General features: G+C 37.6%; 1 protein-coding gene across 1 annotated transcript; it reads right to left on the bottom strand.

Moving 5' to 3' along the window:
• Positions 1–2390: 2390 nt before the first annotated feature.
• LOC140172810 (1,25-dihydroxyvitamin D(3) 24-hydroxylase, mitochondrial-like) lies at positions 2391–27107 on the bottom strand. The gene is made up of 9 exons (XM_072195936.1): positions 26694–27107; positions 22535–22725; positions 20547–20749; positions 18157–18360; positions 14514–14689; positions 11284–11456; positions 10386–10464; positions 3055–3261; positions 2391–2642 (listed from the first exon to the last, which is right to left on the bottom strand). The coding sequence occupies exons 1-9, from the start codon at positions 27009–27011 to the stop codon at positions 2529–2531; spliced, it is 1665 nt and encodes a 554-aa protein (XP_072052037.1). The 5' UTR covers positions 27012–27107; the 3' UTR covers positions 2391–2528.
• Between the last annotated feature and the right edge of the window lie 189 nt (positions 27108–27296).

The following is a 27296-nucleotide window of genomic DNA, read 5'->3' on the forward strand; positions in this document are numbered from 1 at the left end:
CAGGCCCAGGGTTCATTAAAATTACATAAACTAAACAAAAACAAGCTCTTTGGCTAGTTATGGGAAGAATATATTGAGGGTTGATAACCAGAAAGCCTTAACTCACAATTACCTGTTTTCACAAAATGAGTATAAAGTTGACAAAATAGTTTTCTGAGATATTCTAGATTTGAAATCCTTCTTGTATACCCCTTTAAAATCATACCAAACATGTTGGAATGGCTCCTTCCTTTGCCAATATTTCCTCCAGAATTTCTTTTGTTTTCTATTGAATTTTGTCACGTTTAATGTACTGTATATAGTGCCCTGGTGGATTAATGATCATTTTGTGGGAGTAGGTCATTGTGAGTTAAACAGGGTGGTTATTCTTTAGAATTGCTCCTGATCTCAGGATTTCTTGTGGCCAAAATTTGCAAAATTTTATTGATTTTCAGCCCGTTTTGGTGTATTATTTTAGCCCAATTTCACACTGTTTTTCAGAATTTTCTACTATCAGGATATTTCACAAGCTTTGAATCACACCCCTGGGTAAAGCTTTCTGGTTCTTAACCCTCAATGTGTTGATTGTCTTATATGATTAAATAAATTATACAAAGTTATATACAAGAGTATATATCATGAATTGATTATAAAAACTCACTTTCGAAATGAAGTTTATAATATAGTATTGCAAATGTTCAAATGATGATTGTAAGAGTTCAATAAAAACTTAGATTCAACTCTTTTCATCAACAATATTTTATGTCACAAAGTTATTTTGAAGCGTACATTATTGTATATGGCAACTGAAGACTAATAAAATGTATATTTTGTGAATACAATATAAGAGAAGACATTCTGTAGACTGGTTTACAGTCTGTACAATTTTATAAAGCCTGCCCTCTATTGTTGTATATTGTGCACAGATGAGAAAATATGCAGACCAACCACTAAGAGGTAAAGTCCCAGCATCATCTCCTAATGAGGGCCAACCATTCTATGAAGTATGAGAGACAAAACTCTTACGCACATACCACATAATCTTTCGCGTAAATGTGAAAGCATGCAATGCCCTATCGTGTAAATATGCAGGCAATTTGTTACACATGACTGATCAAATGATCAGGTCTCATGAATATGCGAGAATTCATGGCATACAAAGCACAGGTACTTTGCCTGTTGGTAGATTTGCCTATTGGTGGATAGTCTATACATTTTCTCATCTGTGATGATGTGCTAAATCATCAGATTTATTATATTGTTGTGATTGGCTAATTGAATGAGCCACAAACTACCCAATTATACTTTATTCGACTTATAATTGGCAAAAATAGCTAACACATAACTTTCATTATTATGTTCTGATGAATCCAAGTGTGTGAAAATATTGGATCCAAAAAATAACATTGATATAATTGGGAACAGCCAATATTTATTGGGTCTCGCTGTGAGTTTTAAATTATTTTAAAACTTGTAGCTCAACCAATAAATATGGGCTCAATCGATCCAATTTTATATTGAAGTTGAGTGAAGCAGTAATTTGCCAGTAAATATGTTCAAGAATATCTGCTGTGTCTGTTTACTGCAAGCATCTACAAGATGTATCAAAATTATTGATACCAATCCATTCCTATAGATTATAGGCACAGCAGCTGAAGGGAGTATCCCATTATGATTTGCAGTACCATAATAGAACTGAATGTGTCATAGAAAATGTACACAAAATCCCTCACTTCAACTTTAATAACTCGCTTAAATCGGAGGTGCTTAGACTTTTGTTTGCAAAAATATGACTCACAAAGTATTGTGAAACTATCCATAGCTCTAAATATCTAAGCGGCTCTTGTTTATATTTTGTATACATTTGTTATGGGGCATGCGGAATATACTGCAATGCATGATGGGATACTCCTTTCAGCTGCTGTGGATTATAGGCAATATATGCCACATCCAAATCTAACATTAGAATTTAGGTCCACCTGATTTGTACCTCAACTTAAACTGCAAACTTGTAACCATCTGAATGCCATCTTAATAGAGAGTGTTGGAAGCTACTTGGGGAGGGCTACATCAGACAGTAGGTGACACAGCCTGTGAGGTGTGATGAGGTGAGGTGTTTTGGATTAGCAAGCATCTTGAAGGGAAGACTAAACTGTCATATTTTCAGGAAACACACAGCTGTATTTATTTGTATTTCATAGTGCAGTTCGAGGTGATGCACTTAACTCAGTTCAATGTCGAATGCAACAGGTGCATATCACTACAGTCAGTTCCCCTTTATACACAGGCATTCTGTATACCACTGAAGAATTGCTGAAGCAGATTGAAAACTCAAATGAATGTTGACTGCGCTAGTGCGCTGGTGGGAATCCCTACTGTAGTCAGTTTGCCTTGAGTACACAGGTATTGTCTATACCACTGTAGAATTGTTGAAGCAAATTGAAAACTCAATTGAATGTTTAATGTGGTGGGTGCGAATCACTATTGTAGTCAGTTTGCCTTGAGTACACAGGCATTGTCCATACCACAGAAGAATTGTTGAATCAGGTTCAGGTTCTATCAGTGAATCCCACTTGAACAGGTGATCCTGGTATAAGCAGTCCATGCACAATTGGTTCTACTATCCCTTCCCCTAGGTAAGAAAGCTTGAATTGCTGAGATATCTGCATCAATTAAGAAATAATACAAAATATAATTATTATTATTATATTAATTCTCATGTTATCTTATTTTAACACAAATTCTACATGATGATGCCAGACATTAATTGGGCTATTCCATTTAAAATATACACTACCCCTGTGGAAGATTTTGGAAATATCTTCCAAAAGGGGAGTATGAATTTCAAATGCAATTCACACATTAGCAGTTCTATTTGAAACTTACTCTCCCTCAGGGGAAGATTCAGGTTGAATCTTTCTCAGAGGGTGTATGAAATTCAAATGGAGCATGGAGCTGCCTTATGTGCTCATTCCATCTGAAATTCATACTCCCCCTGTGGCAGATATTTCCAAAATCTTCAACAGGGGTAGTGTATATTTTAAATGAAATATACAATTGTTTAAGAGTACCTACCCTAGCAAGGGCCAGATGTAGCTCCAGTTCAGCAAGTCGTCTACCGATACACATTCTAGGACCAAAGCCAAATGGTACTGATGCAAATGTAGAGCTAACATTGCTATGTGATGTCTCTCTTAACCATCTCTCTGGTTTGAAGCTATTAGGATCAGGGAATACCTTCTCATCTCGACCAATCACATACTGGAGGGAACCGACCATAGTCTGCAAAAGTAACAATGTCATATATGGGGATTGAATCACTGGACAGGATTAGGTTTGGTATGTGAATGCCTGACATCAATTTGATTTGATTCAATAGTGCTGATTGGTTAGGTACAACAACCAAATGTGTTTGATCTTTGGATCAACCATCAATGCTGCTTCGATGTTATTATTGAACTATCAACTAATTAATTAGAATATGCAAAGATTCATATGTTATCATAATCTACTATCTGTTCCAACTCCAGTGACACCTCATGCATATTGCCCAGGGTAAGATTAGGCAAATGTATGTACACTGGCGGGGGCATGAAAACACACTGTTATATTGATTTTTGGCCCCCAATGTGGAGCTTATGTTATCATCCAAATGGTTGGTTGGTTGCCTGTTTGTTTGATTGTTTGGCTGGCTGGCTGTCCGTCCGGGCGGAAGCAAAACCATTAATCCATTCTGCAGCTTAAATGCAATAATCGACCAATTTCAAATTTGGTATGGTAATAGGATATGGTGGCCTGATGTGCTGTATAGTATTGTGGCATGTTATTTGCATATGTATGAATATTAATGGGCTTATTATTTGCCTACATTTTCATTAATCCACCCTGCAGTTTACATAAATACAATAACCAATCAACTTCAAACTTGGTATGTTGACAGTATAATGGTAGCCTAATGTGCTGTATAGTTTTGTGTTATGTTATATTATTTGTATTTGTATTATTTACAAACCTTTGTTATTTACACACCTTTGTGTGTGGAGTCACCTTAATTACGAACTGCGTAGTTCTAGTATTAAGTAGAATGCTAATTAGTCCTGGACCTGTCCTACAGACCCGTATACATTTTTCGAAGAGGAAAGTTTGAAAGTTGATTCGAGTAGGGTATGCATAGGTCTTCCAAATTCTACTAGGTGGAAAATTCCAAACCCCGGGCAAACTCTGTATTAGACTGGCCCCCAGTCTCGGTTCGGTTCCATCTCTGGATAATGTAACAATAAATAATTACGTAAAACACTATAAAAAAAAATGCCAACTCCCCCCTTATTTTCTTCAATGCCAAAACCCATTCCTCTTCATCCACAAATCGACGCCACTAATTACACCCACCACAGTCAACCATGCAGCAATATAGAAATATACTCGTATTATAAGTGAACACGAAAGTCCATTGGGCGCTGATTCCGAGACTGGTCCAATCTGTTAGAGATCTCACTTCCAAATATTCGTTCAACGAAGCACGGTGATTCCGATGTCAATTACGAAAGCCCGCCCCAGTTTCAATTCAAATATGGTAGCACAAAGCTATGCCGCGGGATGTGGCGCAAGATCGGATGGGACACTTGTCAACAACTGAGAGGTATTGAGCTCAAGTGGCACGCGTCTGATAGACCCATGGTACGCGCAATAATAAAAGGCAACCACTCGACTCGGACTTAGGCCTATTGTCCATATCGGCGTGCGGATTGCAAATGTTTGCACATTATTTAGCTAGGGAAGCCTTTTCAAATATCCCCGCGATGCCAAGCTGCGTTGATTGGTCGGATACAATATCGTTGTTTAGTCGCCTACACAAACGTTAATGTAGGTGAAAACATGGACGTGGTATATAGAAAGATTGCGTGACTCCAAATCCGTAAAAGTGAACTTCCAGCAGTTTGTGGGAGCTGGAAGTCAAATTGCCTACAGACTGGGAGGGTCCGTGTATTGGGTTGATTTTTAATGCTATGTAATCTACATTACCAGTCGTTCTCCACGGACCCGAGGGAGGGTCTAACTCTGTATATGGCCATTTTTCAAAATGGCCGCCAAAATGTACTTATGAACCAGGTAAAATGACAATAACTCTGAAACTACTTGACCTAGAGGGGTGATTTAGGTGTCTATCCTCACTAAATCAAGGCTGTCTGATTGAATGAAGGGGGTTTCATGGATGTCTGAGGTCCAGGACACCTGGAATCCAAGATGGCCGCCCGTAGCAACCATAATAATCATATTAGCCAGATGAAATGACAATAATTCGGAATCTACCTGACCTACAAGGGTCATTGAGGTGTCTATCCCCACTAAATCAAGGCTGGCTGAGTGAATGAAGGGGGTTTCATGGATGTCAGAGGTCTGGGACACCTGAAAGCCAAGATGGCCGCCCATAGCAACCATAAATCATCATATTAGCAAGGTGAAATGACAATAATTCGGAATCTGCCTGACCTACAAGGGTCATTGAGGTGTCTATCCCCACTAAATCAAGGCTGGCTGAGTGAATGAAGGGGGTTTCATGGATGTCTGAGGTCAGGGACACCTTAAATTCAAGATGGCCGCCCATAGCAACCATAAGTCATCATATTAGCCAGTTGAAATGACAATAATTCGGAATGTGCCTGACCTACAAGGGTCATAGACACTAAATCAAGACTGGCTGAGTGAATGAATAGGTTTCGTGGGTGTCTGAGGTCTAGTACACCTGAAATCCAAGATGGCCGCCCGTAGCAACCATAATCATCATATTAGCCAGATGAAATGACAATAATTCGGAATCTGCTTGACCTACAAAGGTCATTGAGGTCTCTATCCCTACTAAATCAAGACTGTCTAATTGAATGAAGTGGGTGTCGTGGTTGTCTGATGTCTAGGACACCCACAATCTAAGATGGCCGCCCATAGTAACCATATAATATTCACATTAACCAGGTGAAATGACAATATCTCGGTAACTATTTAATCTAGAAGAGCAATTGAGGTGTGTAACTTCGCTAAATCAAGGCTGTTTGATTAAATGAATGTGATAGCATGGTTTTCTAAAGTCGAAGTCACACCAAATCCAGATGGCAGTCATAACAACCCCTATAAACCAAATGAAATCTCATCAATTAGAACCTATGTACCTATGGAAATCAATGCTAGTTTCCATGGTTATATGAGGTCTTGGACACCTAAAATACAAGATGTCTACCCATAGCAACCACATGCATATTTCCACAGTTATAACTCTTTCAAATGATTTGATTTGGGGTATAGGTACATGAAATGTTGCCCACTTAACCAATGTTACGTTATTGATTGTTAATTTTGTTTGTTAATGTTACAGGTGAGTAGAGATTGACGGACTTGACACAGGAAAAGGAAAGTACATCTCAGATCGATGGACTTAATCTCCTTATTCCCAAGCCTGCTCATGCTCCTACAGACCTTGAAAACTGTATTATTTGTCAAAAGAAGAACAAGAAATCACAGTCACTTCAGAGTGGTGAAACTGGTAGGAAACGTGTACGAGAGGTAGCTGAACTCAAAGATGATGATGTTCACAAAAAGCTTAAGGTTCTTGGACCCGATCATACATTCAAGTATCATAACATGATTGCATGTTATGAAAGGTATATACAAATACACGAAACGTCCACATACCACCAGAGGAACCTCAGGTAGATGAGGGTCCTTAAGCTCACCTCATGCCAGCTACGCGCAGCACCGTCGTTCCCCGTCCAGGGCCTTGTAGCCAAACCAAACCTATTTATATTAACTGTGCGATATGTTGCTCTGATAGGGTGCGAGTAAGCGAAAAGCGGGGTGCGTGAAAAATTTGAATTTGTAATAGAAAAAATTGCATTGAGGTTTTAGAAGCAATGAAATCTAGGATGATGTCTTTGTCAGATCGCAGACTTGGCTACTCCTGAAGATGTATAATGCTGCTGACATTTATTGTCATAATAAATGTTTTAAACAATATGTTACTTTATCAAATCAGGAAGAAAATGATGCAAGTCAAAATTCCCAACCTAACTCTAAACGTAATTCATTTATGGAAGCTTTGTCTTTGCCAAAATGAGAGACATGAATGTTGTTAAGTCGTGTGGGGAAATTCTCAGAGACGCATTTAAGCAAGTTGATACATTTTGTGATGGTCATGAATTGAAAGAATCATGGGAGACCATACAAATGCCAGATCAGTTGCTTACTTTCTTTGCATCATTCTTCGGGAAATATGTTTGGTTTGGCTGCTATGCCCTGGACGGAGAAACAGCGGTGCTGCTTGCGTGGCTGGCATGTGGTGGGCTTCAGGACCCTCATCTACCTGCGGTTCCTCTGGTTGTATGGGGACTTTCGTGTATCTGTGTACCCGTTATAACATGCATTAGTGTTATGGTACTTGAATGTACAGTCAGGTCCAAGAACCTTTTGTAAACATCATCATCTTTGAGTTCAGCTACCCCCTGTACACGTTTCCGACCAGGTTCACCACTCTGAAGTGACTGGAGGAGCAGGGGCAGGCTTGGAAATGAGGAGATTACTTAAAAGTCCCTTTATCTGCGATGTACTTTCATCCTTTTCCTCTGTTGTGTCTGCCAATCTCTACTCACCTGTTACATTAACAAACAAAAGTTAACAATCAATAACGTAACATTGGTTAAGTGGGGGAACATTTCATGTACCCTCCAGTCAAATCATTTGCAAGAATTATAACTGTGGAAATATGCGCATGCATGTGGTTGCTAGGGTAGCCATATTGCATTTTAGGTGTCCAAGACCTCAGATAACCATGCAAACATTTTTACTCAATCAACTAGCCTCGATTTTCTGAGGATAAGCACATTAATCCAGCCTTTAGGTCACATAGATTGTAATTGGTGACATTTCACTTGGTTAATAGTGGGTGCTATGGCTGCCATCTGGATTTAGCGAAGTTACACACCTTAATTGCTCTTCTAGATCAAATAATTACTGAGATATTATCATTTCACCTTGTTAATATGAATATTATATGGTTGCTATAGGCGGCCATCTTAAATTTGTGGATGTACGCCCTAGAGAGCCATGACACCCTCTTCATTCAATTATACAGTATTGATTTAGTAGGGATATAGACCTCAATGACCCTTGTAGGTCAAGCAGACTCCGAATTATTGTCATTTCATCGGGTTAATATGATGATTACGGTTGCTACGGGCGGCCATCTTGGATTTCAGGTATCCTAGACCTCAGACACACATGAACCCCCCTTTGTTCAATCAGACAGCCTTGATTTAGTGGGGATAAACACCTCAATGACCCTTGTAGGTCAAGCAGATTCCGAATTATTGTCATTTCATCTGGCTAATATGATGATTATGGTTGCTACGGGCGGCCATCTTGGATTTCAAGTGTCCTAGACCTCAGACATCCATGAAACCCCTTCATTCACTCAGCCAGCATTGATTTAGTGGGGATAGACACCTCAATGACCCTTGTAGGTCAGGCAGATTGATTCCGAATTATTGTCATTTCACCTGGCTAATATGATGATTTATGGTTGCTATGGGCGGCCATCTTGGATTTCATGTGTCCCAGACCTCAGACATCCATGAAACCCCCTTCATTCACTCAGCCAGCCTTGATTTAGTGGGGATAGACACCTCAATGACCCTTGTAGGTCAGGTAGATTCCGAATTATTGTCATTTCATCTGGCTAATATGATTATTATGGTTGTTACGGGCGGCCATCTTGGATTTCAGGTATCCTAGACCTCAGACACACATGAACCCCCTTTGTTCAATCAGACAGCCTTGATTTAGTGGGGATAAACACCTCAATGACCCTTGTAGGTCAAGCAGATTCCGAATTATTGTCATTTCATCTGGCTAATATGATGATTATGGTTGCTACTGGGCGGCCATCTTGGATTTCAAGTGTCCTAGACCTCAGACATCCATGAAACCCCCTTCATTCACTCAGCCAGCATTGATTTAGTGGGGATAGACACCTCAATGACCCTTGTAGGTCAGGCAGATTGATTCAATTATTGTCATTTCACCTGGCTAATATGATGATTTATGGTTGCTATGGGCGGCCATCTTGGATTTCATGTGTCCCAGACCTCAGACATCCATGAAACCCCTTCATTCACTCAGCCAGCCTTGATTTAGTGGGGATAGACACCTCAATGACCCTTGTAGGTCAGGTAGATTCAATTATTGTCATTTCATCTGGCTAATATGATTATTATGGTTGTTACGGGCGGCCATCTTGGATTTCAGGTGTCCTGGACCTCAGACATCCATGAAACCCCCTTCATTCAATCAGACAGCCTTGATTTAGTGGGGAAAGACACATCAATCACCCCTCTAGGTCAAGTAGCTTCAGAGTTATTGTCATTTTACCTGGTTCATAAGTACATTTTGGCGGCCATTTTGAAAAATGGCCATATACAGAGTATGCCCGGGTTTGGAATTTTCCACCTAGTAGAATTTGGAAGACCAATGCATACTACTCGAATCAACTTTCAAACTTTCCTCTTTGAAAAATGTATACGGGTCTATAGGACAGGGCCTGGACTAAATACCCATTCCAATGCATCCACTACTCCTGTGAAAGGTTTTAGTATACAAATATTGACTGCTATGAGGGGCACAGTTAAAATTATAGGCCCTCGGTGATGTCAAAACCATGACTATGCCCGGCGAAGCTGAGGGCATAGTCATGGTTTTGACATCACCGAGGGCCTATAATTTTAAACTGTGCCCAATATTAAGCAGTCAATATTTGTTTTATCTACCTAATAATATAGATTCTTCTCATTTAATTGGTTAAAAGATTTCCTGACTGACAAGGCCTACAAGCTTTTTTAAATGCACACAGTGCATGCAAGAGCAAGGGTGCAGAATTTGGACTGATATCTACCGATTTCATATCTAAAACAACCCTACCGTTTCTGTGCTAACATCACACACTGCCGAGTCTCCAGGTCGTAGTAATTTGTCTAAAAAGTGACATTTGGCTAAAAAGTGACATTTGGCAGGTATAAATCCTTGACATGTAACAGAATGTAAACAATCACTGCACTCACGGCGGCCGGTGAAAGATCGTCGTCAAGGAGAGGTCAAATTCATTGCGAACTGTGACCGCGATAGTCTCAACACTTTTCGTAATCAACGCCGCCATATAGTGGGTGCGCAATGTATACTGACGATCTGTGTATTCGGGTTGCGAATATCCAATTATTTTCCGGGCATAGAATCAACTGTGCCCGGGGCACAGTTGTTGTATGACGTCATCTTGATAGAAAAAGGGGGCACAGCTATTTTAATGACTCCACTTTTAACCAATCAGATGAGAGGAATCTATATATGAGGTATATAATTATTACTGTTACCTTTTTTGGTATGTGGTATCCACCAATGACAACATCTCTATCCAGGATGCGATTATTTGCTGGAAGGACTGGATATAATCTGTAAACATGGTAACAGGATTGATCAATTGTAAGTTCAGAGTGGATTACATCTAATGTCCCAGCAACTGTTCTTAAAACGTTAGAAATGTGTTGTAAACACATTTTGGTTTCATTCAAAAACATTTTATAACATTTAAATGTCGGGTTATATAAAGGTCATGAAAACATTTTTAAAAGTGTTTTATATGGGGAAAAAAACGGCACAATAAAAATGTTGTGCAAAATATTTTTGGCAAACATTTTTCGAAAATATTTTGTCAACTCTTAAACAACATTATGTTAGAATATGTTGCGTTAAGTTTTCAAAAATGTTTTTGAACGTTATTACAATGTTTTATACCTTTTATATAACCTGACAATAAAACGTTTTGTGTTTGCTGGGGTGCCATATTTCTGGAGCAATAAAATATCTTGAGTGATCAATAGGCACTGATGTAATGAGGAGTCCCCCCCCCCCTCAAAAAAAATGTACAGGTGTAGGTGCCTGCCGAATTTGCAGAAAAAAAGGCAGGCACAAGCAGTTTTTTATCCTTTCATTTTCTAATTACAGCATATTTTCTGCCTTTTTCAATAGCCAATTCCTTGCTTTTCATGGTTTTTTTGCATATACTTAAAGAAGTATTTTGTGATTCTAGCATCATCTTTTATGGTATGCGATGGTGGTGCCAGGAATATTTTTCATTGGGGGGGGTGGGGCAAACTAAATTAGGGGCAAAACCAACCAATTTTGAGCAAAATCGTCGCAAAAAGTGGATTTTTTTTCGTAATTTTGGGTTTTACTGGCTGGAAACTGGAGGGGGGGGAGAGTACTACATACCTCAATGTTTCTTTGATGATACTCTTCAGATATGGCATTTGTGTCAAATCCTCTGTTGTTGGAATGTTCTGTCCATCTGTCCCCATTACGCTGGATATCTCATTATATAGTCTCTGCTCTGCCTCAGGATGTCTTGAGAGCTCGTATAAGACCCAGGCAAGTGTGTTAGAGGTCTGTATGGGAGAGAATAATGCTTATTAGTACTATAGGCCAGTGTTTTTGATTATGAATTTCATGATATTTATTTACGTTATATTCAGTGGTGCCTCCGAAAAACTTCTTGGTTTCGCCACTGGTTGTATTATGCCAACTGTGCCTCCTCGTAATATAAATTTGTTTTAGAATATCTCATTTAAATACCATCTTTCGCAGGCAGTTGTCATAATTTTTCAGTAGGTCAGTAGGTAGATTTTACTTTTAGCCCAAATTATTATTTATAGACATACCAGTCATACCAGACAAAAGTGATGCACACATGCAAAAATTAAAGTATCTTTGGGACCCTCCTCCTTAACAATAGTTACTGGTCTCTGCTATCTATTGTATTTGACTTCTGCAGTCCTATTTTGCATTTAAAAGTTTCTATATTATTCCTATATTTTTTGGCAAATGTTGGCTTGAAGCCCTGCAATGCCCATTATATTCTAATTCAGATCATCCATGTTCATACCAAGGGCAAGGTACCGTAAGAATGACACGTTTTGTTAATGTGCATAACAACTTAATACATTCAGATCTTATGTTCCCATTCCATGTAATAAATGATAGCATTCCAATCTGGAATTCCAATACATCAAATACTGTAGATAAGAAGATGTGACAAGTTACTATCAGGTATCACCAAAACATTTATAAAATATCCCTCAGGCTGAGTAAGCTCAGCATGGAATGACATCGATTTGAACCCTGGATTTGGGGTTTCTGGGACAATATGAAATTGAGCATGTTAAAAGCCTAACTTTAAGGTGATGAAATGGCAAGGCAACTCAGTGGTGTAGTGTAGTTTATCAGGCGGTATACAGACTCATACCTGCCAACCCTAAAACCTTACATATAGGGACAAATGGGAGAACAAAATATGAAAATAGGGACATTCCTGAATTTCCTATACATTACTATGGTCATATTTTTGCAAAAATAGGGACACATGGTAAAATCGCTCTCTTTTATGCTTTTTGTTTCAGTAAAAATAGGGACAGTCCCTATTAAATAGGGACAGTTGGCAGGTATGCAGACTGGGCTAAACCAAGAGGAAGAAATGCTCAAAACACTATGGACCACAATAGCCTCATCCCAATGTCATAGTCCAATAACCTCAATTACATAATCATAGTGCAAAATTTGACCTCAAGTTGCAATTGTATGAGTTTTTGTACCCAAGATCATTTAATGAGTATACAAATGTATGGGGTTTAAGAACTGCGCCCCTGATAGATCAGTGGCATACCGTGGCCGCCCCAACCCCGGGGGGCTGAAGGAGAAACAATTTTGCCGCCCCTTCCTTAACAGCCCGAAAAGGTTGACCCAATTTTTTTCACGGTTGTTTGAAAAAGTGAAGAGCAAAAAAAAAAAAGAAAAAAAAAAAAGGATTTTAGGCGCTAGTGTACCAAAAGGAAGCTTTTTACCATTTTTTTTATGCTTTTTCAATTTTTGGCGCCTTTTTTCTTTGCTAATTGTTTTGCCGCCCACTTTCGCTTTTTGCCGCCCCTGTTTATGCCGCCTTCTTCTTCCGCCGCCCTCGCTTTTTGCCGCCTCCTACTTTGGCTGAGGCTGGCGCCTAAAGCCCCCAAAAAATATGCGCATGTAGATGAGCATGTTGTGGATCCTATTGTGAAACAAAAATGCTGCAACCACTGTCCGGTGTATCTAAGGAAACGAATAAGGAGAAGTTAATTTAAATGTTTTTTGTTCAAGAAGTTCTATGATTTTTAGTTTGTGGCCAAAATAGACATAAAATATGAAGCCCAAAGTAAAAGCTGCTCACATGTTGACCAACTCCTGAAGACCCATAAGATGAGCTGAAAAACAGAATTGTATGGTTCGAAACCTCTGTAAATAACACAGGCATGGTAATATCAGTCAAAATCCCCGCAATTTTATCTATTTTCAGCCCATTTTCAGGTATTTTGTCCGATTTTAAATGTTTTTCCAGCTGTTTAAAATAATTTCCATACTTTTTTATGAATGTGTATTCGAATGCCTAAATTAACACACATGATGGACCTGTTAATTAACTTATCACAATTAATACAACTTAGAATTTTGAAAAAGCCGGAAGTATCACCTTAAAACCAAAGTACAGATGTCCAGCTTGTTACATTTATTCAGGCAACTTTAGGATTTTCAGGGGTAAAAAGTGCAGTGGGTGGAGTTGATGTTGTTTAATAGCATGATTTGGGCAGCAGAAGGGTAGCAAAGTGCAAACAGAGTGCAAAGTGTGCAGGTATCTAATCCATGGAATCCAGATTTCTAGACCTATATCTGCAAAAACATACGGTACATTAATCAAGTTCTTTCTATACTTCTTCATGAAGAAATTGACTGTTGTAAAAGTCAATTTTGTGTATCGTTTTTGTTCTTTATTAGGTTTCACTCTTTAAACTAAAATGCAAGTTTGCACCTCTGTTTGAGAGGAGATACGTATTCAGATTTGGTTTTGAACTAGAACTATAGACTATTAGCTCTATTCTATTGGGCTATTCTATTGGTTGTATTTTAAGTACTGTATTGAACTAGACAGCGCAATGACAATATTTTACTACAAATCCAATCAGGAATGAAATTGTCATTGGATTTTTGTCAAGGCAAATATATCTACATCAAGTTCAAAAAGACGAGGTGAATGTGGATACCCTTGAGTAACCCCTCTTCTCCTCATCCATGCATCAATTACCGATTAGCATTTCCATTTGTGGTAGCCTATTCCCTTCACCTGATGAGTACAATCCATTGTGTACCAAAATAGCCCGTAGTCATCTTAAATATATGTTTTCTACGAAATCTGATTTGGCCACCCATTTTGAAACTTCAATATAATCATTTTGGTAACAATAACGGAACGTCTAATTGTTCCTCCAGTGACAGTAAGATGGAAATAAACCTCATTCAAGCATTGACACGCACAGCCAATAACGAGTTCAGATCTGCCCATTATTATGTTTTGATGAATCCAAGTGGGTGAAAATATTAGATCCGAAAGGCATAGTATAATGATAAAATTGGATGCTTACCGTATCAACTCCTGCTAATAATAATTCACACGCATTTCCATAGATTTTATTCATGCTAAGTTTCTGACTCGATAACAAGTATGTCATAAAACCGTTGGCTGTTGTGGAGTCTAGTTCTCCTCCTTCTGCTGTCAGTTTCGACAATTCTTCCAACTTCTCGTCTACTGCTTTCTTAGCTAAAATCAATCAAAAGTTAAAAACATAAGTTACTTAGAATGTGGAAGGTTTAATGGCTATTTAAAGAATCTACCCAGCAAACACAAAAATGATTTTAAAACGTTTTAAACATGTTATATTTGGGTTTTGATTTAGATAAAAACGTTTAATAGCATTAAATGTCGGGTTATATAAAGGTCATGGAAACATTTTAAAACCTTTTATATGAAAACACACAACTACAATTTTTTTAAACTGTTTTAAAAATGATTTGTAAAATATTTGAACAAGTTCATTAGGAATGTAGGATTCAACTGTAAATTTTGTTCATTTTGAACAATTCCTAAGTAAAAACGAAGTTTTTGACTCACGTTTAGTGACGTTTCACCACTACACTAGTGGCTTCATCAGACTGGCAACTCATCACATCTGACTGTTTCCTTTTATGGGTAACAGTAGGCACCGTTGAGGGCGTGATGAGCTGGTCAAAGATGTCAAAATCCACAAAGATGGAACCCCGTTGCGACCCATCGTAGATTTTACTGGCTCTATCGGTTATAATGTGGCCAAGTCCCTAGCCGATATTCTGAGCCCCATTGTTGGTCAATCCGAACATCATGTTCTGAACTCCAAAAGTCTTGCGGAAGACTTGAAAGACATTGTCCTCACAGAAGATGAGATACTTAATTCGCATGATGTGGTGACGCTTTTTACCAGTACCCCCATCGATCTCACTCTCCATGTGCTCCGTGATAGACTGAGTGAGGATAAAGACCTCAAAAACAGAACCCTTCTCACAATTAATGACATCATCGAACTTACAAAATTTTGTCTTGCTACTGTCGCCTACTTTAGCTACTCTGGTGATATTTACCGCCAACGGTTCGGCATGGCTATGGGAAGTCCCCTCAGCCCACGCGCGTGTAATATATTCATGGAGTGGCTGGAGCAGAAAGCCATTTCCACGGCCCCGGTAGCCTGTCGCCCGCGTCTCTGGAAAAGATACGTAGATGACGTGTTGGAAATAGTACGTAAAGGAGAGGGCTAGACCACCTTACAGATCATCTTAATTCCATTGACCCCACCAACAAGAAGGTTCGATCCCCTTCCTCGACACCCTAATCACCAGAAAACCGGATGGATCAGTAAAACTCTGCATCTACCGTAAGAAAACGCACACTGATCAATATCTTCAGTTCTCCTCCCACCACCCCTTACATCAAAAGCTGGGAGTTGTTAGAACGCTGTTAGACAGGAGTGACGCGTTTGGTAACAGAGGACGCGGACAAACAAACTGAGGAGAAAAAAATACGCGATGCATTGACCACTTGCGGCTATCCAGATTGGTCTATTAAAAAAGTCCAAAAAGACAGATCCACTCCTAAGACAAAACCTACGACAAAGCGAAAAGATGACAGTGAGAAAACCAAAGGCATGGTCGTGGTTCCCTACATAGAGGGCGCTTCTGAGCGAGTCTCCCGTGTGTTCAAAAAGCATGGATTCTCTACTGCCATGAAACCACATCGCACCATTCGCAGTATGCTCGCCACCCTAAGGACAAACTTCTCCCCCCAGCAGAAAGCGGAGGCCATGTATGGGATTCCCTGTGGTGACTGTCCCAGTTCCTATATTGGCGAAACTGGCCGTCCCTTTGGCACCCGACTTAAAGAGCACCAAAAAGAGGTTGAGAAATTTGAAGCCAGACCATTCACTGCAAATCGTAAATCTTCTGTCACTGAGATTCACAAATCTGCTATCACCGACCATGTTGCCTCCACAAATCACTCAATCAATTGGGAGGAATCCAAGGTCATTGATCGTGAAGCTGATAAGACTACCAGGTGGCTCAAGGAAGCCATTTGGATCCGCAGAAAAGGACATGACACTCTAAACAAGGACGAGGGGGCCTACGCACTCAACAACATCTTTGACCAGCTCATCACGCCCTCAACGGTGCCTACTGTTACCCATAAAAGGAAACAGTCAGATGTGATGAGTTGCCAGTCTGATGAAGCCACTAGTGTAGTGGTGAAACGTCACTAAAACGTGAGTCAAAAACTTCGTTTTTACTTAAGAATTGTTCAAAATGAACAAAATTTACAGATTTGTAAAATAATTTTTGCAAACATTTTTCGCTAATTTTGTTAAACACTTAAATAACATTATGTTAGAATATTTGAAGTAGGTTAAGGGATCTAAAATGAGCGTTTATTATGCTTTCGACAGTATTTTTGTGGGACATGAGAGCACCTCGACCTATCGAATTGCATTCTGAATACTGAAGCATGTCTTTCTGATATCAAATAATTTTCATTTTTGAAAATCACAATATAATACAAATTTTATGACAAATTATAAAAATTTGATATTTTTCAAATTTTGATATATAACAGTCCTCGGTAAATTATATAAATCTAATGATATATTCTTAAAGTGTATGTAGCAGAAAGGAAAAGCCGACGGTCAATTGAAAATTTTGACCTTTCATATTGAAGATATGGATTTTTTTCCCAAAAAGACCTATTTTTTTTTGGGTGTTTTGGGAAAAAATCCATATCTTCAATACTGAAAGGTCAAAATTTTCAATTGATCGTCGGCTTTTCATCCCACCTACATACACTTTAAGTATAAGTCCTCAGATTTATAAAGTTTACTTCAAGTACTGTTAAATATCAAAATATCAATTTTTAATGATTTGCCATAAAATGTGTATTAAATTGCGAATTTCAAAAATCAAAATTATTTGATATCAGAATGACATTCTTCGATTCAGAATGCAATTCGATATGTCTGATGTGCTCTGATGTCCCAAAATAAATACTGTCCAAACGCTCATACCCCAGCCCTTAATGTTTTTGAATGTTATGAAAACGTTTTATACCCTTTATATGTCCTTTATAACCCGACATTTAAACGTTTTCTGGCTATATACCTTTTCTAACCTTTTGCGAATGATGTCGAAAACGTTTTGTGTTTGCTGGGTAATTATCCAATCCAATCTTGAACAAGATGGATGTTTTTGAATTATTATCTCTAGTCTTATTGCCCAGAAATTGTGTATTTCTTGTTCTTTTTCGTAATGATGCTTTCAGATTTGAAAGAAATACAATTCATATAAATAATAAAAGTCTATATTAAAGCCTAAATCTTTTATGTAAGAGTTGCTCCACTGATGATATAATAGTTTTTTACATATACATCTAATTTCATGTTCATGGCAGTTAGGATAATTACCGCTAGTCTTTTTGCCCAGAAATTGTGCATTTCTTGTTCTTTTTCGTAATGATGCTTTTCAGAAAACTAGATTTGAAAGAAGAACTTGCTAGTCAAGCCAAACAGACCGATAAAAATAGTAGCACGTACATGGTATAGCACAAATACCCGATCCCGAATTTACTGGATCATCACGTCTACAGGGTAATCTAAATAACTCGGGGCTATTTGGCCCAAATTTAGATCTACCAACCTAGTTACTATGGTTACTGACCAAATTTAAAGATGTAGTCCCAGGCTTCTTCGTGATCCCGCCAAGGTTTCAGATTATACTTCTTGAAAAGTTCAGATGACGTCACAAACAGAATCTGTCCTGATTTGAACATCTGATGGATGGAGTCAATGAACTTTTGTGACGCTTCTGGTATGTGCTTTTCCAAGCATCCAATCCGGGTTTCGAAGAGGACGTTGAATATTGCTGAAAAAAGATTTAAATTCATAATAGCTTGTTAAGGGATCTAAAATGAGCGTTATTGCGTTTCGACAGTATTTTTTGTGGGACATGAGAGCACCTCAGACCTATCGAATTGCATTCTGAATACGAAGCATGTCTTTCTGATATCAAATAATTTTCATTTTTGAAAATCACAATATAATACAACTTTTATGACAAATTATAAAAATTTGATATTTTTCAAATTTTTGATATATAACAGTCCTCGGTAAATTATATAAATCGAATGATATATTCTTAAAGTGTATGTAGCAGCGAGGAAAAGCCGACGGTCAATTGAAAATTTTGACCTTTCATATTGAAGATATGGATTTTTTTCCCAAAAAGACCTTTTTTTTTTTGGTGTTTTGGGAAAAAAAATCCATATCTTCAATACGAAAGGTCAAAATTTTCAATTGATCGTCGGCTTTTCATCCCACCTATATACACTTTAAGTATAAATCATCAGATTTATAAAATTTACTTCAAGTACTGTTAAATATCAAAAATATCAATTTTTAATGATTTGCCATAAAATGTGTATTACATTTTGAATTTCAAAAAATCAAAATTATTTGATATCAGAATGACATTCTTCGTATTCAGAATGCAATTCGATATGTCTGATGTGCTCTAATGTTCCACAATAAATACTGTCCAAACGTTTATACCCCTTCCCTTAAAGTTACATTCTGTATTTATTTTCTACGTAGATAGGGCGAGTGGGATAGCAAGAGTCATATTTTACAGTTGTACCTTTAACTAAAAAGTAAAAACTGCACTGTAACTATTTAATATTGATTCAACAACTCAATAATCGAATTTATGCTTCCATAGGTATTGCAGGTCTTTAGTTAAGGCCAATAATAATATTAAAACTAAAGTTTTGGTCATTTCCTGCACATAGACGAGGAAATGACACCTTTTAATACCTTAGGATCTCCTTTATAACCCATACTGTTCATTTTGTGTCTCAGCTTTGTTTGTCTCAATATTTAAGTGTCCTTTACTTCGATCAAGGCTTTTTTATTATATATCTTAGACATTTTAAACACTGTCCTCATCTTCATCTTCACCTAACTTCATCACCATCTTTAACTTCATCTTCAACTTTACCTTCATCTTTCTTCAACTTCACCTACGCCTCCACTTTATCTCCAACCCATATTCAACTTCACCTTTATTTAACATCGCTTGAACTTCCTCTTCATCTCCACGTCTTCCTCTCCATCACCACTTCCTTTTCAACTTCACATTCATCGTCAACTTCGTCTTCACTTTCATCTTCAACTTCGTCTTCACTTTCATTCAACTTCACCTTCAACTTCATCTTCAAATTCACCTTCTTTTTCAACTTGACCTTCATCTTCACCTTCGTCTTCATCCGCAACTTCATCTTCATATTCACCTTCAACTTCATCTCCATCTTCATCTTCATCAACTTCACCGCCATCTTCAACTTCACCTTCATATTCAACTTCACCTTTATCTCCACTTCCATCTGTAACTTCACTTCAACAAGCTCTTCATATCCACGTCTTCCTCTTCATCTCCACTTTATCTTCACCTTCATCTCCACTTTAATTTTTAACTTCGCTTCAACTTCATCTTCAACTTCCTCTTCATCTCCATGTCTTCCTCTTCATCTTCACCTTCATCTTCAACTTCACCTTCATTTTCACCTTCATCTTCAACTTCATCTTCACCTTCACTCACTTCATCTTAAAATTCGCCTTCATCTGCTCTTAATCTTCATCTCCATTTCATCTTCATTTCATCTTCATCTTCATTTCATCTTTATCTCCATTTCATCTTCATTTCCACTGCATCTTCCCCTTCTTCACTGCCACTTTATCTTTCCTCAAATTCACCTTCATCTTAATCTCCATCTTCTTACCAAATACCAAAGTGGCAAACTAAAATTACGTGTACGCTAGCCGATATACTTTTTTTGGCCCTGGACGCCAGGCTAAAATTCTAGACCTCTGTTACAGATAGTAGGCGAAATCAAAGCCAAAAACCCAGTGGCTACACTTTCCTGCTACATGTAAAATCAATACGAAATTTATGCGATATTCAAACAGGACCAATGAGGATGGAAACAGAAAACATGAACGGGCCCAATGTATTCAAAATCAAAAGCCTTAGAAATTCGAAATTTTACCACTTACATTCCATGGACCATTTGTACATTTCATTGGTGAGATCTGGTACTAATCCGTCGGTATGTTTTGTGGCATCCCGAACAAATCGAAGTCTCCCTATCATGTCTGTAATAACATTGTTGATCCCCTCAGCATATACACTCACTGCACGAGGAGCGCCCATTTTTCGGGCTAGTACCCTTCTGACTTTGTGCCACTGTTCACCTTCACTAAAGGATGAGAGAAGGAATGGAAAGGGGAGAAAGAACGAAAGGAACAGAAGAAAAAAAGAAAGACGGAATGAAGGAGAAAAAACAAAGAAACGAAATCGTCGTTATCATCAACTTCAACTTTTTTCCGTCTTATCTTCATTTGCATTGTTATGGCGCTATTTTCTTTCTATATTTCCTTATTTAAATATATCGTTCCGCGGTCTTTCTCTCATCAATCACCCTTACCTAAAGCCCTATTATCCTATGAAGTCGATGGCCAGTCACTGAAGGAGAAGGACCGCAAGTGTATTCAATCCGTAATCTATATTATGTTGTGACACTTTGTTGATTTGATGATGCGGAATTAAAGATTATTGTGAAGTTATATTTTGTTATCCGTATATTTCTGTTCGAGTATTCAGCGAGTCTTTCCCCGTCTGAGATCCATTGGCCATGTATCTGGTATGAGTTCTAAAACCAAATAACTGGCTAGTGGATTTCATATCAGTTTAGCTTCATATCAGCATCATCAACTATTTCTTGTATAGCACTTGTATATTCGACTTTTTGTGTGAATTTCAAAAATAGTAAACGGCAAAACCAAATATATCTGATGACAACAGAATAAAGTGACCATTTATATGTTTAACTTAATGTCTCCTTACTTGCAAAGTCGTATTATGTTCAACTTAACATGCTTAATGTCTCCTTGCTTGCAAAGTCGTGTCTGACTGGATCACCTGCTAAAAATCTCGGTCATGCTGGTGTGGTTCGTCAAGGAAATTAATAAAGGTGTAAAAATCCTACTGAGTAACCAGTGGTAAAGAGCAGAATGTCACCGACAAGCATTTGAAAGGCTGACACCTGCACTGACAGTGCAAATTATCGAATCATTTTATCTCACTTTCATGCGTTATTATAAGGAAACTGTGGATTATAAACCCCTACTATTTACATAACAGGTGTATCTTCTTTAATATCTGTTGCATGCATTCTATGTTTATCTATAGGATCCACGGTTACACTTGACACGTAGGCATATAGTTCGATAATCAGCAATAAAATAGCCGATAATATAACTTGCTGATGGGTCTAATCGGCGATTATATTCGGATAGCCATTCGAGTTTTGAAAGGGGGTTATTCAAGGGTTTCCACATTCACCTTCTCTTTTTGAACTTGATGTAGATATATTTGCATCGACCAAGTTTTGGGTGGTAGAATGATTCATCATGCACGTTTTGCAGCTAGGCTTATGTATTATAGTACCAGTGAAATATACCGTAGACCATAATTTGGGGATAGAAAGGGTCTAAATCTCTACCCCCTATTAGCACTGGTTACGTGCTCATGATAATGACAATCCAACTCCCTAAACCACCGCTCATCCTTAACATAACTTTGGTAATACTCACTCGTTTTCGTTCGTTGAAACGGCAAAACATACTTACTTTTCCTTACAAATCGAATTAAAATATTTTTAAAAAATTCAACCACAAAATGTTTTAAACAAAAGTCTTCGCGCTCGCAATTGGGGCACCGCGGTCAGAGGAACGGAGCCAGTTCTACCCCCTATGCATGAAAATAATGTTTTACGGGCAAAGCGAAAGGAAAACAAATTTACCCATGGCGAGAAATTGGTGTTCTGAAACAAATTCAAAACGCTCAATAAAAGGCAACTTGATGGAGTGCCATCCATGACTTGCAAAATCTTTGTGTCCTTGTCCTTTTTGGCTTTCTCAATTTCAGTTCTTTGTTTTATCATTTTATCAAGCAAATGCTAAATTTTTCCAAGTTTACTTACAGTGTGAGTAACCCGAATGCCTCGTTCCGATGTGTCCGGTAAGTCTTCCATGGTTTCATGTCTAGTCGCGATGGGTATTTGCCTTCATTGCGATATAAAGCTGCCACCAATTCAGGATTGGCCACGTTGACGAATTCTAGTGTACCGAGTCTCTCTTTCCAGATTGGTCCATACATCTTTGTAAATTCCATCTGTAAAGTCAACCAAATTAAAAAATTTATAATAACTCTAGTACTCTTTCTGAGATGACATCACATAGAGCATCGGACCCGAAAAGGTCCCAGATCCATTTCCCGGATGGCCCAATTTAATATGCCCGATTATGTGTTGCATAAGATGCTAATATTTTGAAATAATGTAAAAACAGTATTTACTATTATTGAAGAAGAGGAGTAGGCATATGTCGATAACAATACTAGGCTTATAGCAGATACTGGGATTTTTATGAAATGATTGTGTTATTATTATGTTAGTTCTTGTTTTCACTATATCAATAATGTTAAACATATTATGTGGGGATGTCAAAGCATTTATTATTAAAATAATTATGTTTTTTTAAATGTTGTATGGCGTTACAAAGGTCAGTGTACTTTCCCTGAAGCGTAACCTCATTGACCGAGGCCTATGATGATGGCATGTGGAGTTTCAAATGAAGTCAAGCCTGGAGGAGTACTGGTGGTCTATTTCAGGTCATTGACCCCAGTCTACATTTGCCTTTGTGATATATCCATCCACTAGGATCCAAAACATGCTCATCTATCAAGGCACAGTTCTTTAACCCCAATTCATTTGCACATTCATTAAATGACTTTTGAAAATTTGGGTACAAAAACTCATACTCTGATACATGCGGTCAAATGTTGCACTATGATTGTTTAATTGAGGATATTGTACTATGCCATTGGGATGAGGCCATTGTGGTCCATAATGATCGCAGAACAGAACTCTTTTATATTTATGCGTTTGTAAACCTTGAATCGGAGATATACAAGGGCTATCTTTATTTGACCACCCTTTGTTGCTATTTGTAGGCCATCAAAAGACAAATATTTGAATCGAATGTTTTGGAGGAGAATAACGCCCACCGTTTTCACAGAAATTGTAAAGAAAGTATTTTTACCGTCCATGTTTTTGTGTGGTGTGTTTGTTCAAACTTGAATTAGGACCTTGATATGTAAACATACGGACATTAAACCTAGCAAAACCCCAAATTGAATGTTATAAATCGTATAGACACGTTTTGGTTTTTGTTAAAACGTTTTTATCAACATTTAGATATCGGATTATATATTAAGGTTTAAACGTTTTATTTAAAACAATACAACAATATTTTTAAAAATGTTGTCACAATGTTATAGTAAAACATATTTGAAAGCACTTGACCACTTCAAACCATTATGTTTGAATGTTTTGCAGAAAGTTTTCAATAATGTTTTCTGAACCTTATTAAAACGTTTTATACCTCTTATAGCCCGACACTTTCGACCTAAACGTTTTCTGTCACAAGGTTTTCCATTTACTGGGTAAGACGTTTTATGATGTTTTGTTACACAGATAAATGTCCCGGGGGGGCACTCAACTTTAGAAGTGACGGGTATGTGCCTACCGGTGTCGCGAAGTAGGGGCCTATCGGTAACAAACCGAATTATTTTAAAAAAAGGGGTCATTGGGTACAAACAAAATAAAAAAGGGGGTCATTGGGTATAACATTTTGAAAAAAGGGGGTCATTGAGTATAACATTTCAAAAAAAGGGTCAGCGGGTGGAAAATTTTGAAAAAATGGAGCAAAATTTTGAAAGTTTCGGCATAATTTTGAAAAAATTGAGCAAAATTTGAAAGTTTCGGCATTATTTTGTTGCATATTGATGATGCTATTCTAGAAAATCTAGAAAAAAGGGGGTCATTGGGTAGCCGCAACCAAAAAAGGGGGGTCATTGGGTAGCCGCAATTTAAAAAAGGGGGTCATCGGGTATGACTTTTAAAAAAAGGGGGTCATCGGGTATAGTCGACTTCAAAAGAGGGGGCCTATTGACAGGCACATACCGTCACTTCCAAAGTTGAGTGCCCCCCCCGGGATAAATGTACATTGTAAGTTGCGAATTGCGCTGCACCGTGAACTGTAGAGATTTATTCTACAGTCCAATAGTTGCAAGTATAATGTCTGATACCGTATTGCTATGATGACATACTAATTTGCGTAATCAGTGGTAATTGAGCACCAGTTGTTTCTGATCGGAATTAATTACTTAACATGCTTAAAACGTATTCTTTTATAACTTCCTGTATACAAATACAATCCTCCCACCCCCGTGCAGTGTGTTCCCATTACCTCACTTCTCGCCTTGGATGTTTATTACTCCAATGTCAGCAAGATCTCGTCACGTATGGGAAAATAATATATGGCACAAATAATATGACCCCGAATACCATTCTTTGAACTTGAAGATTATTGATGCTATAATTCTATACCAGGGAAATAAATATTGTAGCAAAAACAAAAACACCCGATTCGATGTGCTAAAAACATGAACATACAACGCACATATTGTGTCTATATTCACATTATTATGTTGTTAGGAAGTTATAATTAACCACTAATTAATTGAAGTGCCGTAGTCTTAATTTGTTGCTCACATAGAGTTCAAGTAGTCAACACAGATGAAATAGTAATTTTTTTAAGAGCAATTTCCGTCCCTCATGCATTGTACTTATTTTAAAAGCGCAACACATTTTTGTATTATAGCGTATTTTATAACGGTTGTATTTAATATTCCTTACATGTAAGCGTTTTTAATTGCTTGCACATAAGAGATAATTATCATCAGGGACAAATCTACTGATGATATTGCTTAACCTATTATATATGTGATCATACGATAAGCGAAATAAGTCGTTTGTCGCGAATGACACATTTTGATGTTTTTTTGTACGTTGTTCAGTCTTGTTCAATAGTGTGTGTGAGTTTATTGTTTGTGTTTTATAACATTTTTGTTAATATTATTAATAATAATGATGATATTCTGAAAATTTCACCTTTGGTATAAAATCAATGATGAAATTAAAATCATTTTCTGACAAATGACTCATTTCGTTTGATTACGTCAAACATTATGCATGGATCGTACATGGGTCATTATACTTTTTTTTATTATCATGAGTTAATTTGTCCATTTGAGCTATTTTAGAAATAGTACATTCATAATTAATTTTTAAAGGCAGCTTAGCCTGATACAATTGATACCGAATTGATATGAATATACACGGGACATATATCGGATTTGCATGGTGAATATATACATTTGTCAGCTTTTCTACACACTCACCGACTCGAATTTAATATTTTACATAAATATGACATGTATTTTGATGTAGCTGTACTATATGCTCATCCTGTTTGTCTCATTCCGTTTACTGTTTTATCGCGATACAAATTTATACAATAATTTATCTTCATTTTAAAAATGACAACCATTTCACATTTGATTTTAAATGTGCCAAATGTGAAATTACACACAGAGATGACAAGTCCAGTAGCTTCCAGTGCTAAGAATTCAGGATTTAAGTCTAATTATTTCCGCGCTTTTATTTATTTTCAGCAGTTTGGGATTTTTTACCAAAATTGTAGCATTAATTTGAGGCGTTTTCACCATTTTCAGGCGTTTGTGTTATACTTTAATAAGATTATTAAAGAGGCTTGTAAGTTAACGAGTCATGACTCGAGATCAATTTTTCACAAATGAAATGACTCGACTCATATTTTGAAATTTTCCCCATAGACTCTATTAAACCCTACTCCTTTACAACTCCTGTATATAGCAATGATTATGCGCAATGTTTATATCACGAGCATGATAAATATTTATAGGAAATGCGCTATCTGCTGACAGTCACAATATAATGAAGTGGTCAATCATAATCAAGTACGAATGAAATGCAAAAAAATAATGTACCCACAAAACCTGGAATGACATAACGTAGGCCTACCTGATGATCATAAATATTCGTGTTTATATCATGAGATAAATATTTATAGTGATATGAAGGAAATGTGCTATCTGCTGACAGTCACAATACAATGAAGTGGTCAATCATAATCAAGTACGAATGAAATGCAAAAATGAATAATATAATTTAACAAAACCTGGAATGATAAACGTACCTGATGATCATAAATCCGTGTAAGTCCATGACCAAATACGTAATAAGGTAATGATCCCACGATGGGCCAGTTTTTAGGCCCAGGTATCTCATCAAAAGATTTGGCTTCCGTACTTTGTTGTTGAGCACCCGATGAAGATTGTCCTGATGTAGCAGTTACGTCTGCAGCCACTGTTGCAGCAGCGTGACTTTGGTGAACTGTCTGAGTCCATGTATCCTGTGTGCTTCTGCTAGAAGTTCTGGTAACATTTTGAATTCCAATCGATGAACTCGTTTTAGGTTTTAAGCGTGATAAAATACGTGGTACCCTCGCAGCCATTTTGAAAAACAGTTTAAAAGCAGGTTAAAACAATTAGGGTAGCAGAAATCAAACAACTTATCAACTTTGATAACAACTAATAGCGTCGCTCTTATCTTCCTACCGGGTCTTCCTAACGTCGCTTTGATGAACGTTTCCGAAAGACCTACCAGGTTGACAAATCACCACTAAAATGAAGAAGAAACATTAAATTCAACCATTTTTTTATCCGATGTGGAAAAGCAGAAATAACACGTAAGCCCCAATTAGGCAGACTCGGTAGAGTATGGTGTTACGCACAGGAAA

The sequence above is a fragment of the Amphiura filiformis genome, chromosome 16 (genome assembly GCF_039555335.1).
Source record: "Amphiura filiformis chromosome 16, Afil_fr2py, whole genome shotgun sequence".
NCBI lineage: Eukaryota > Metazoa > Echinodermata > Ophiuroidea > Amphilepidida > Amphiuridae > Amphiura > Amphiura filiformis.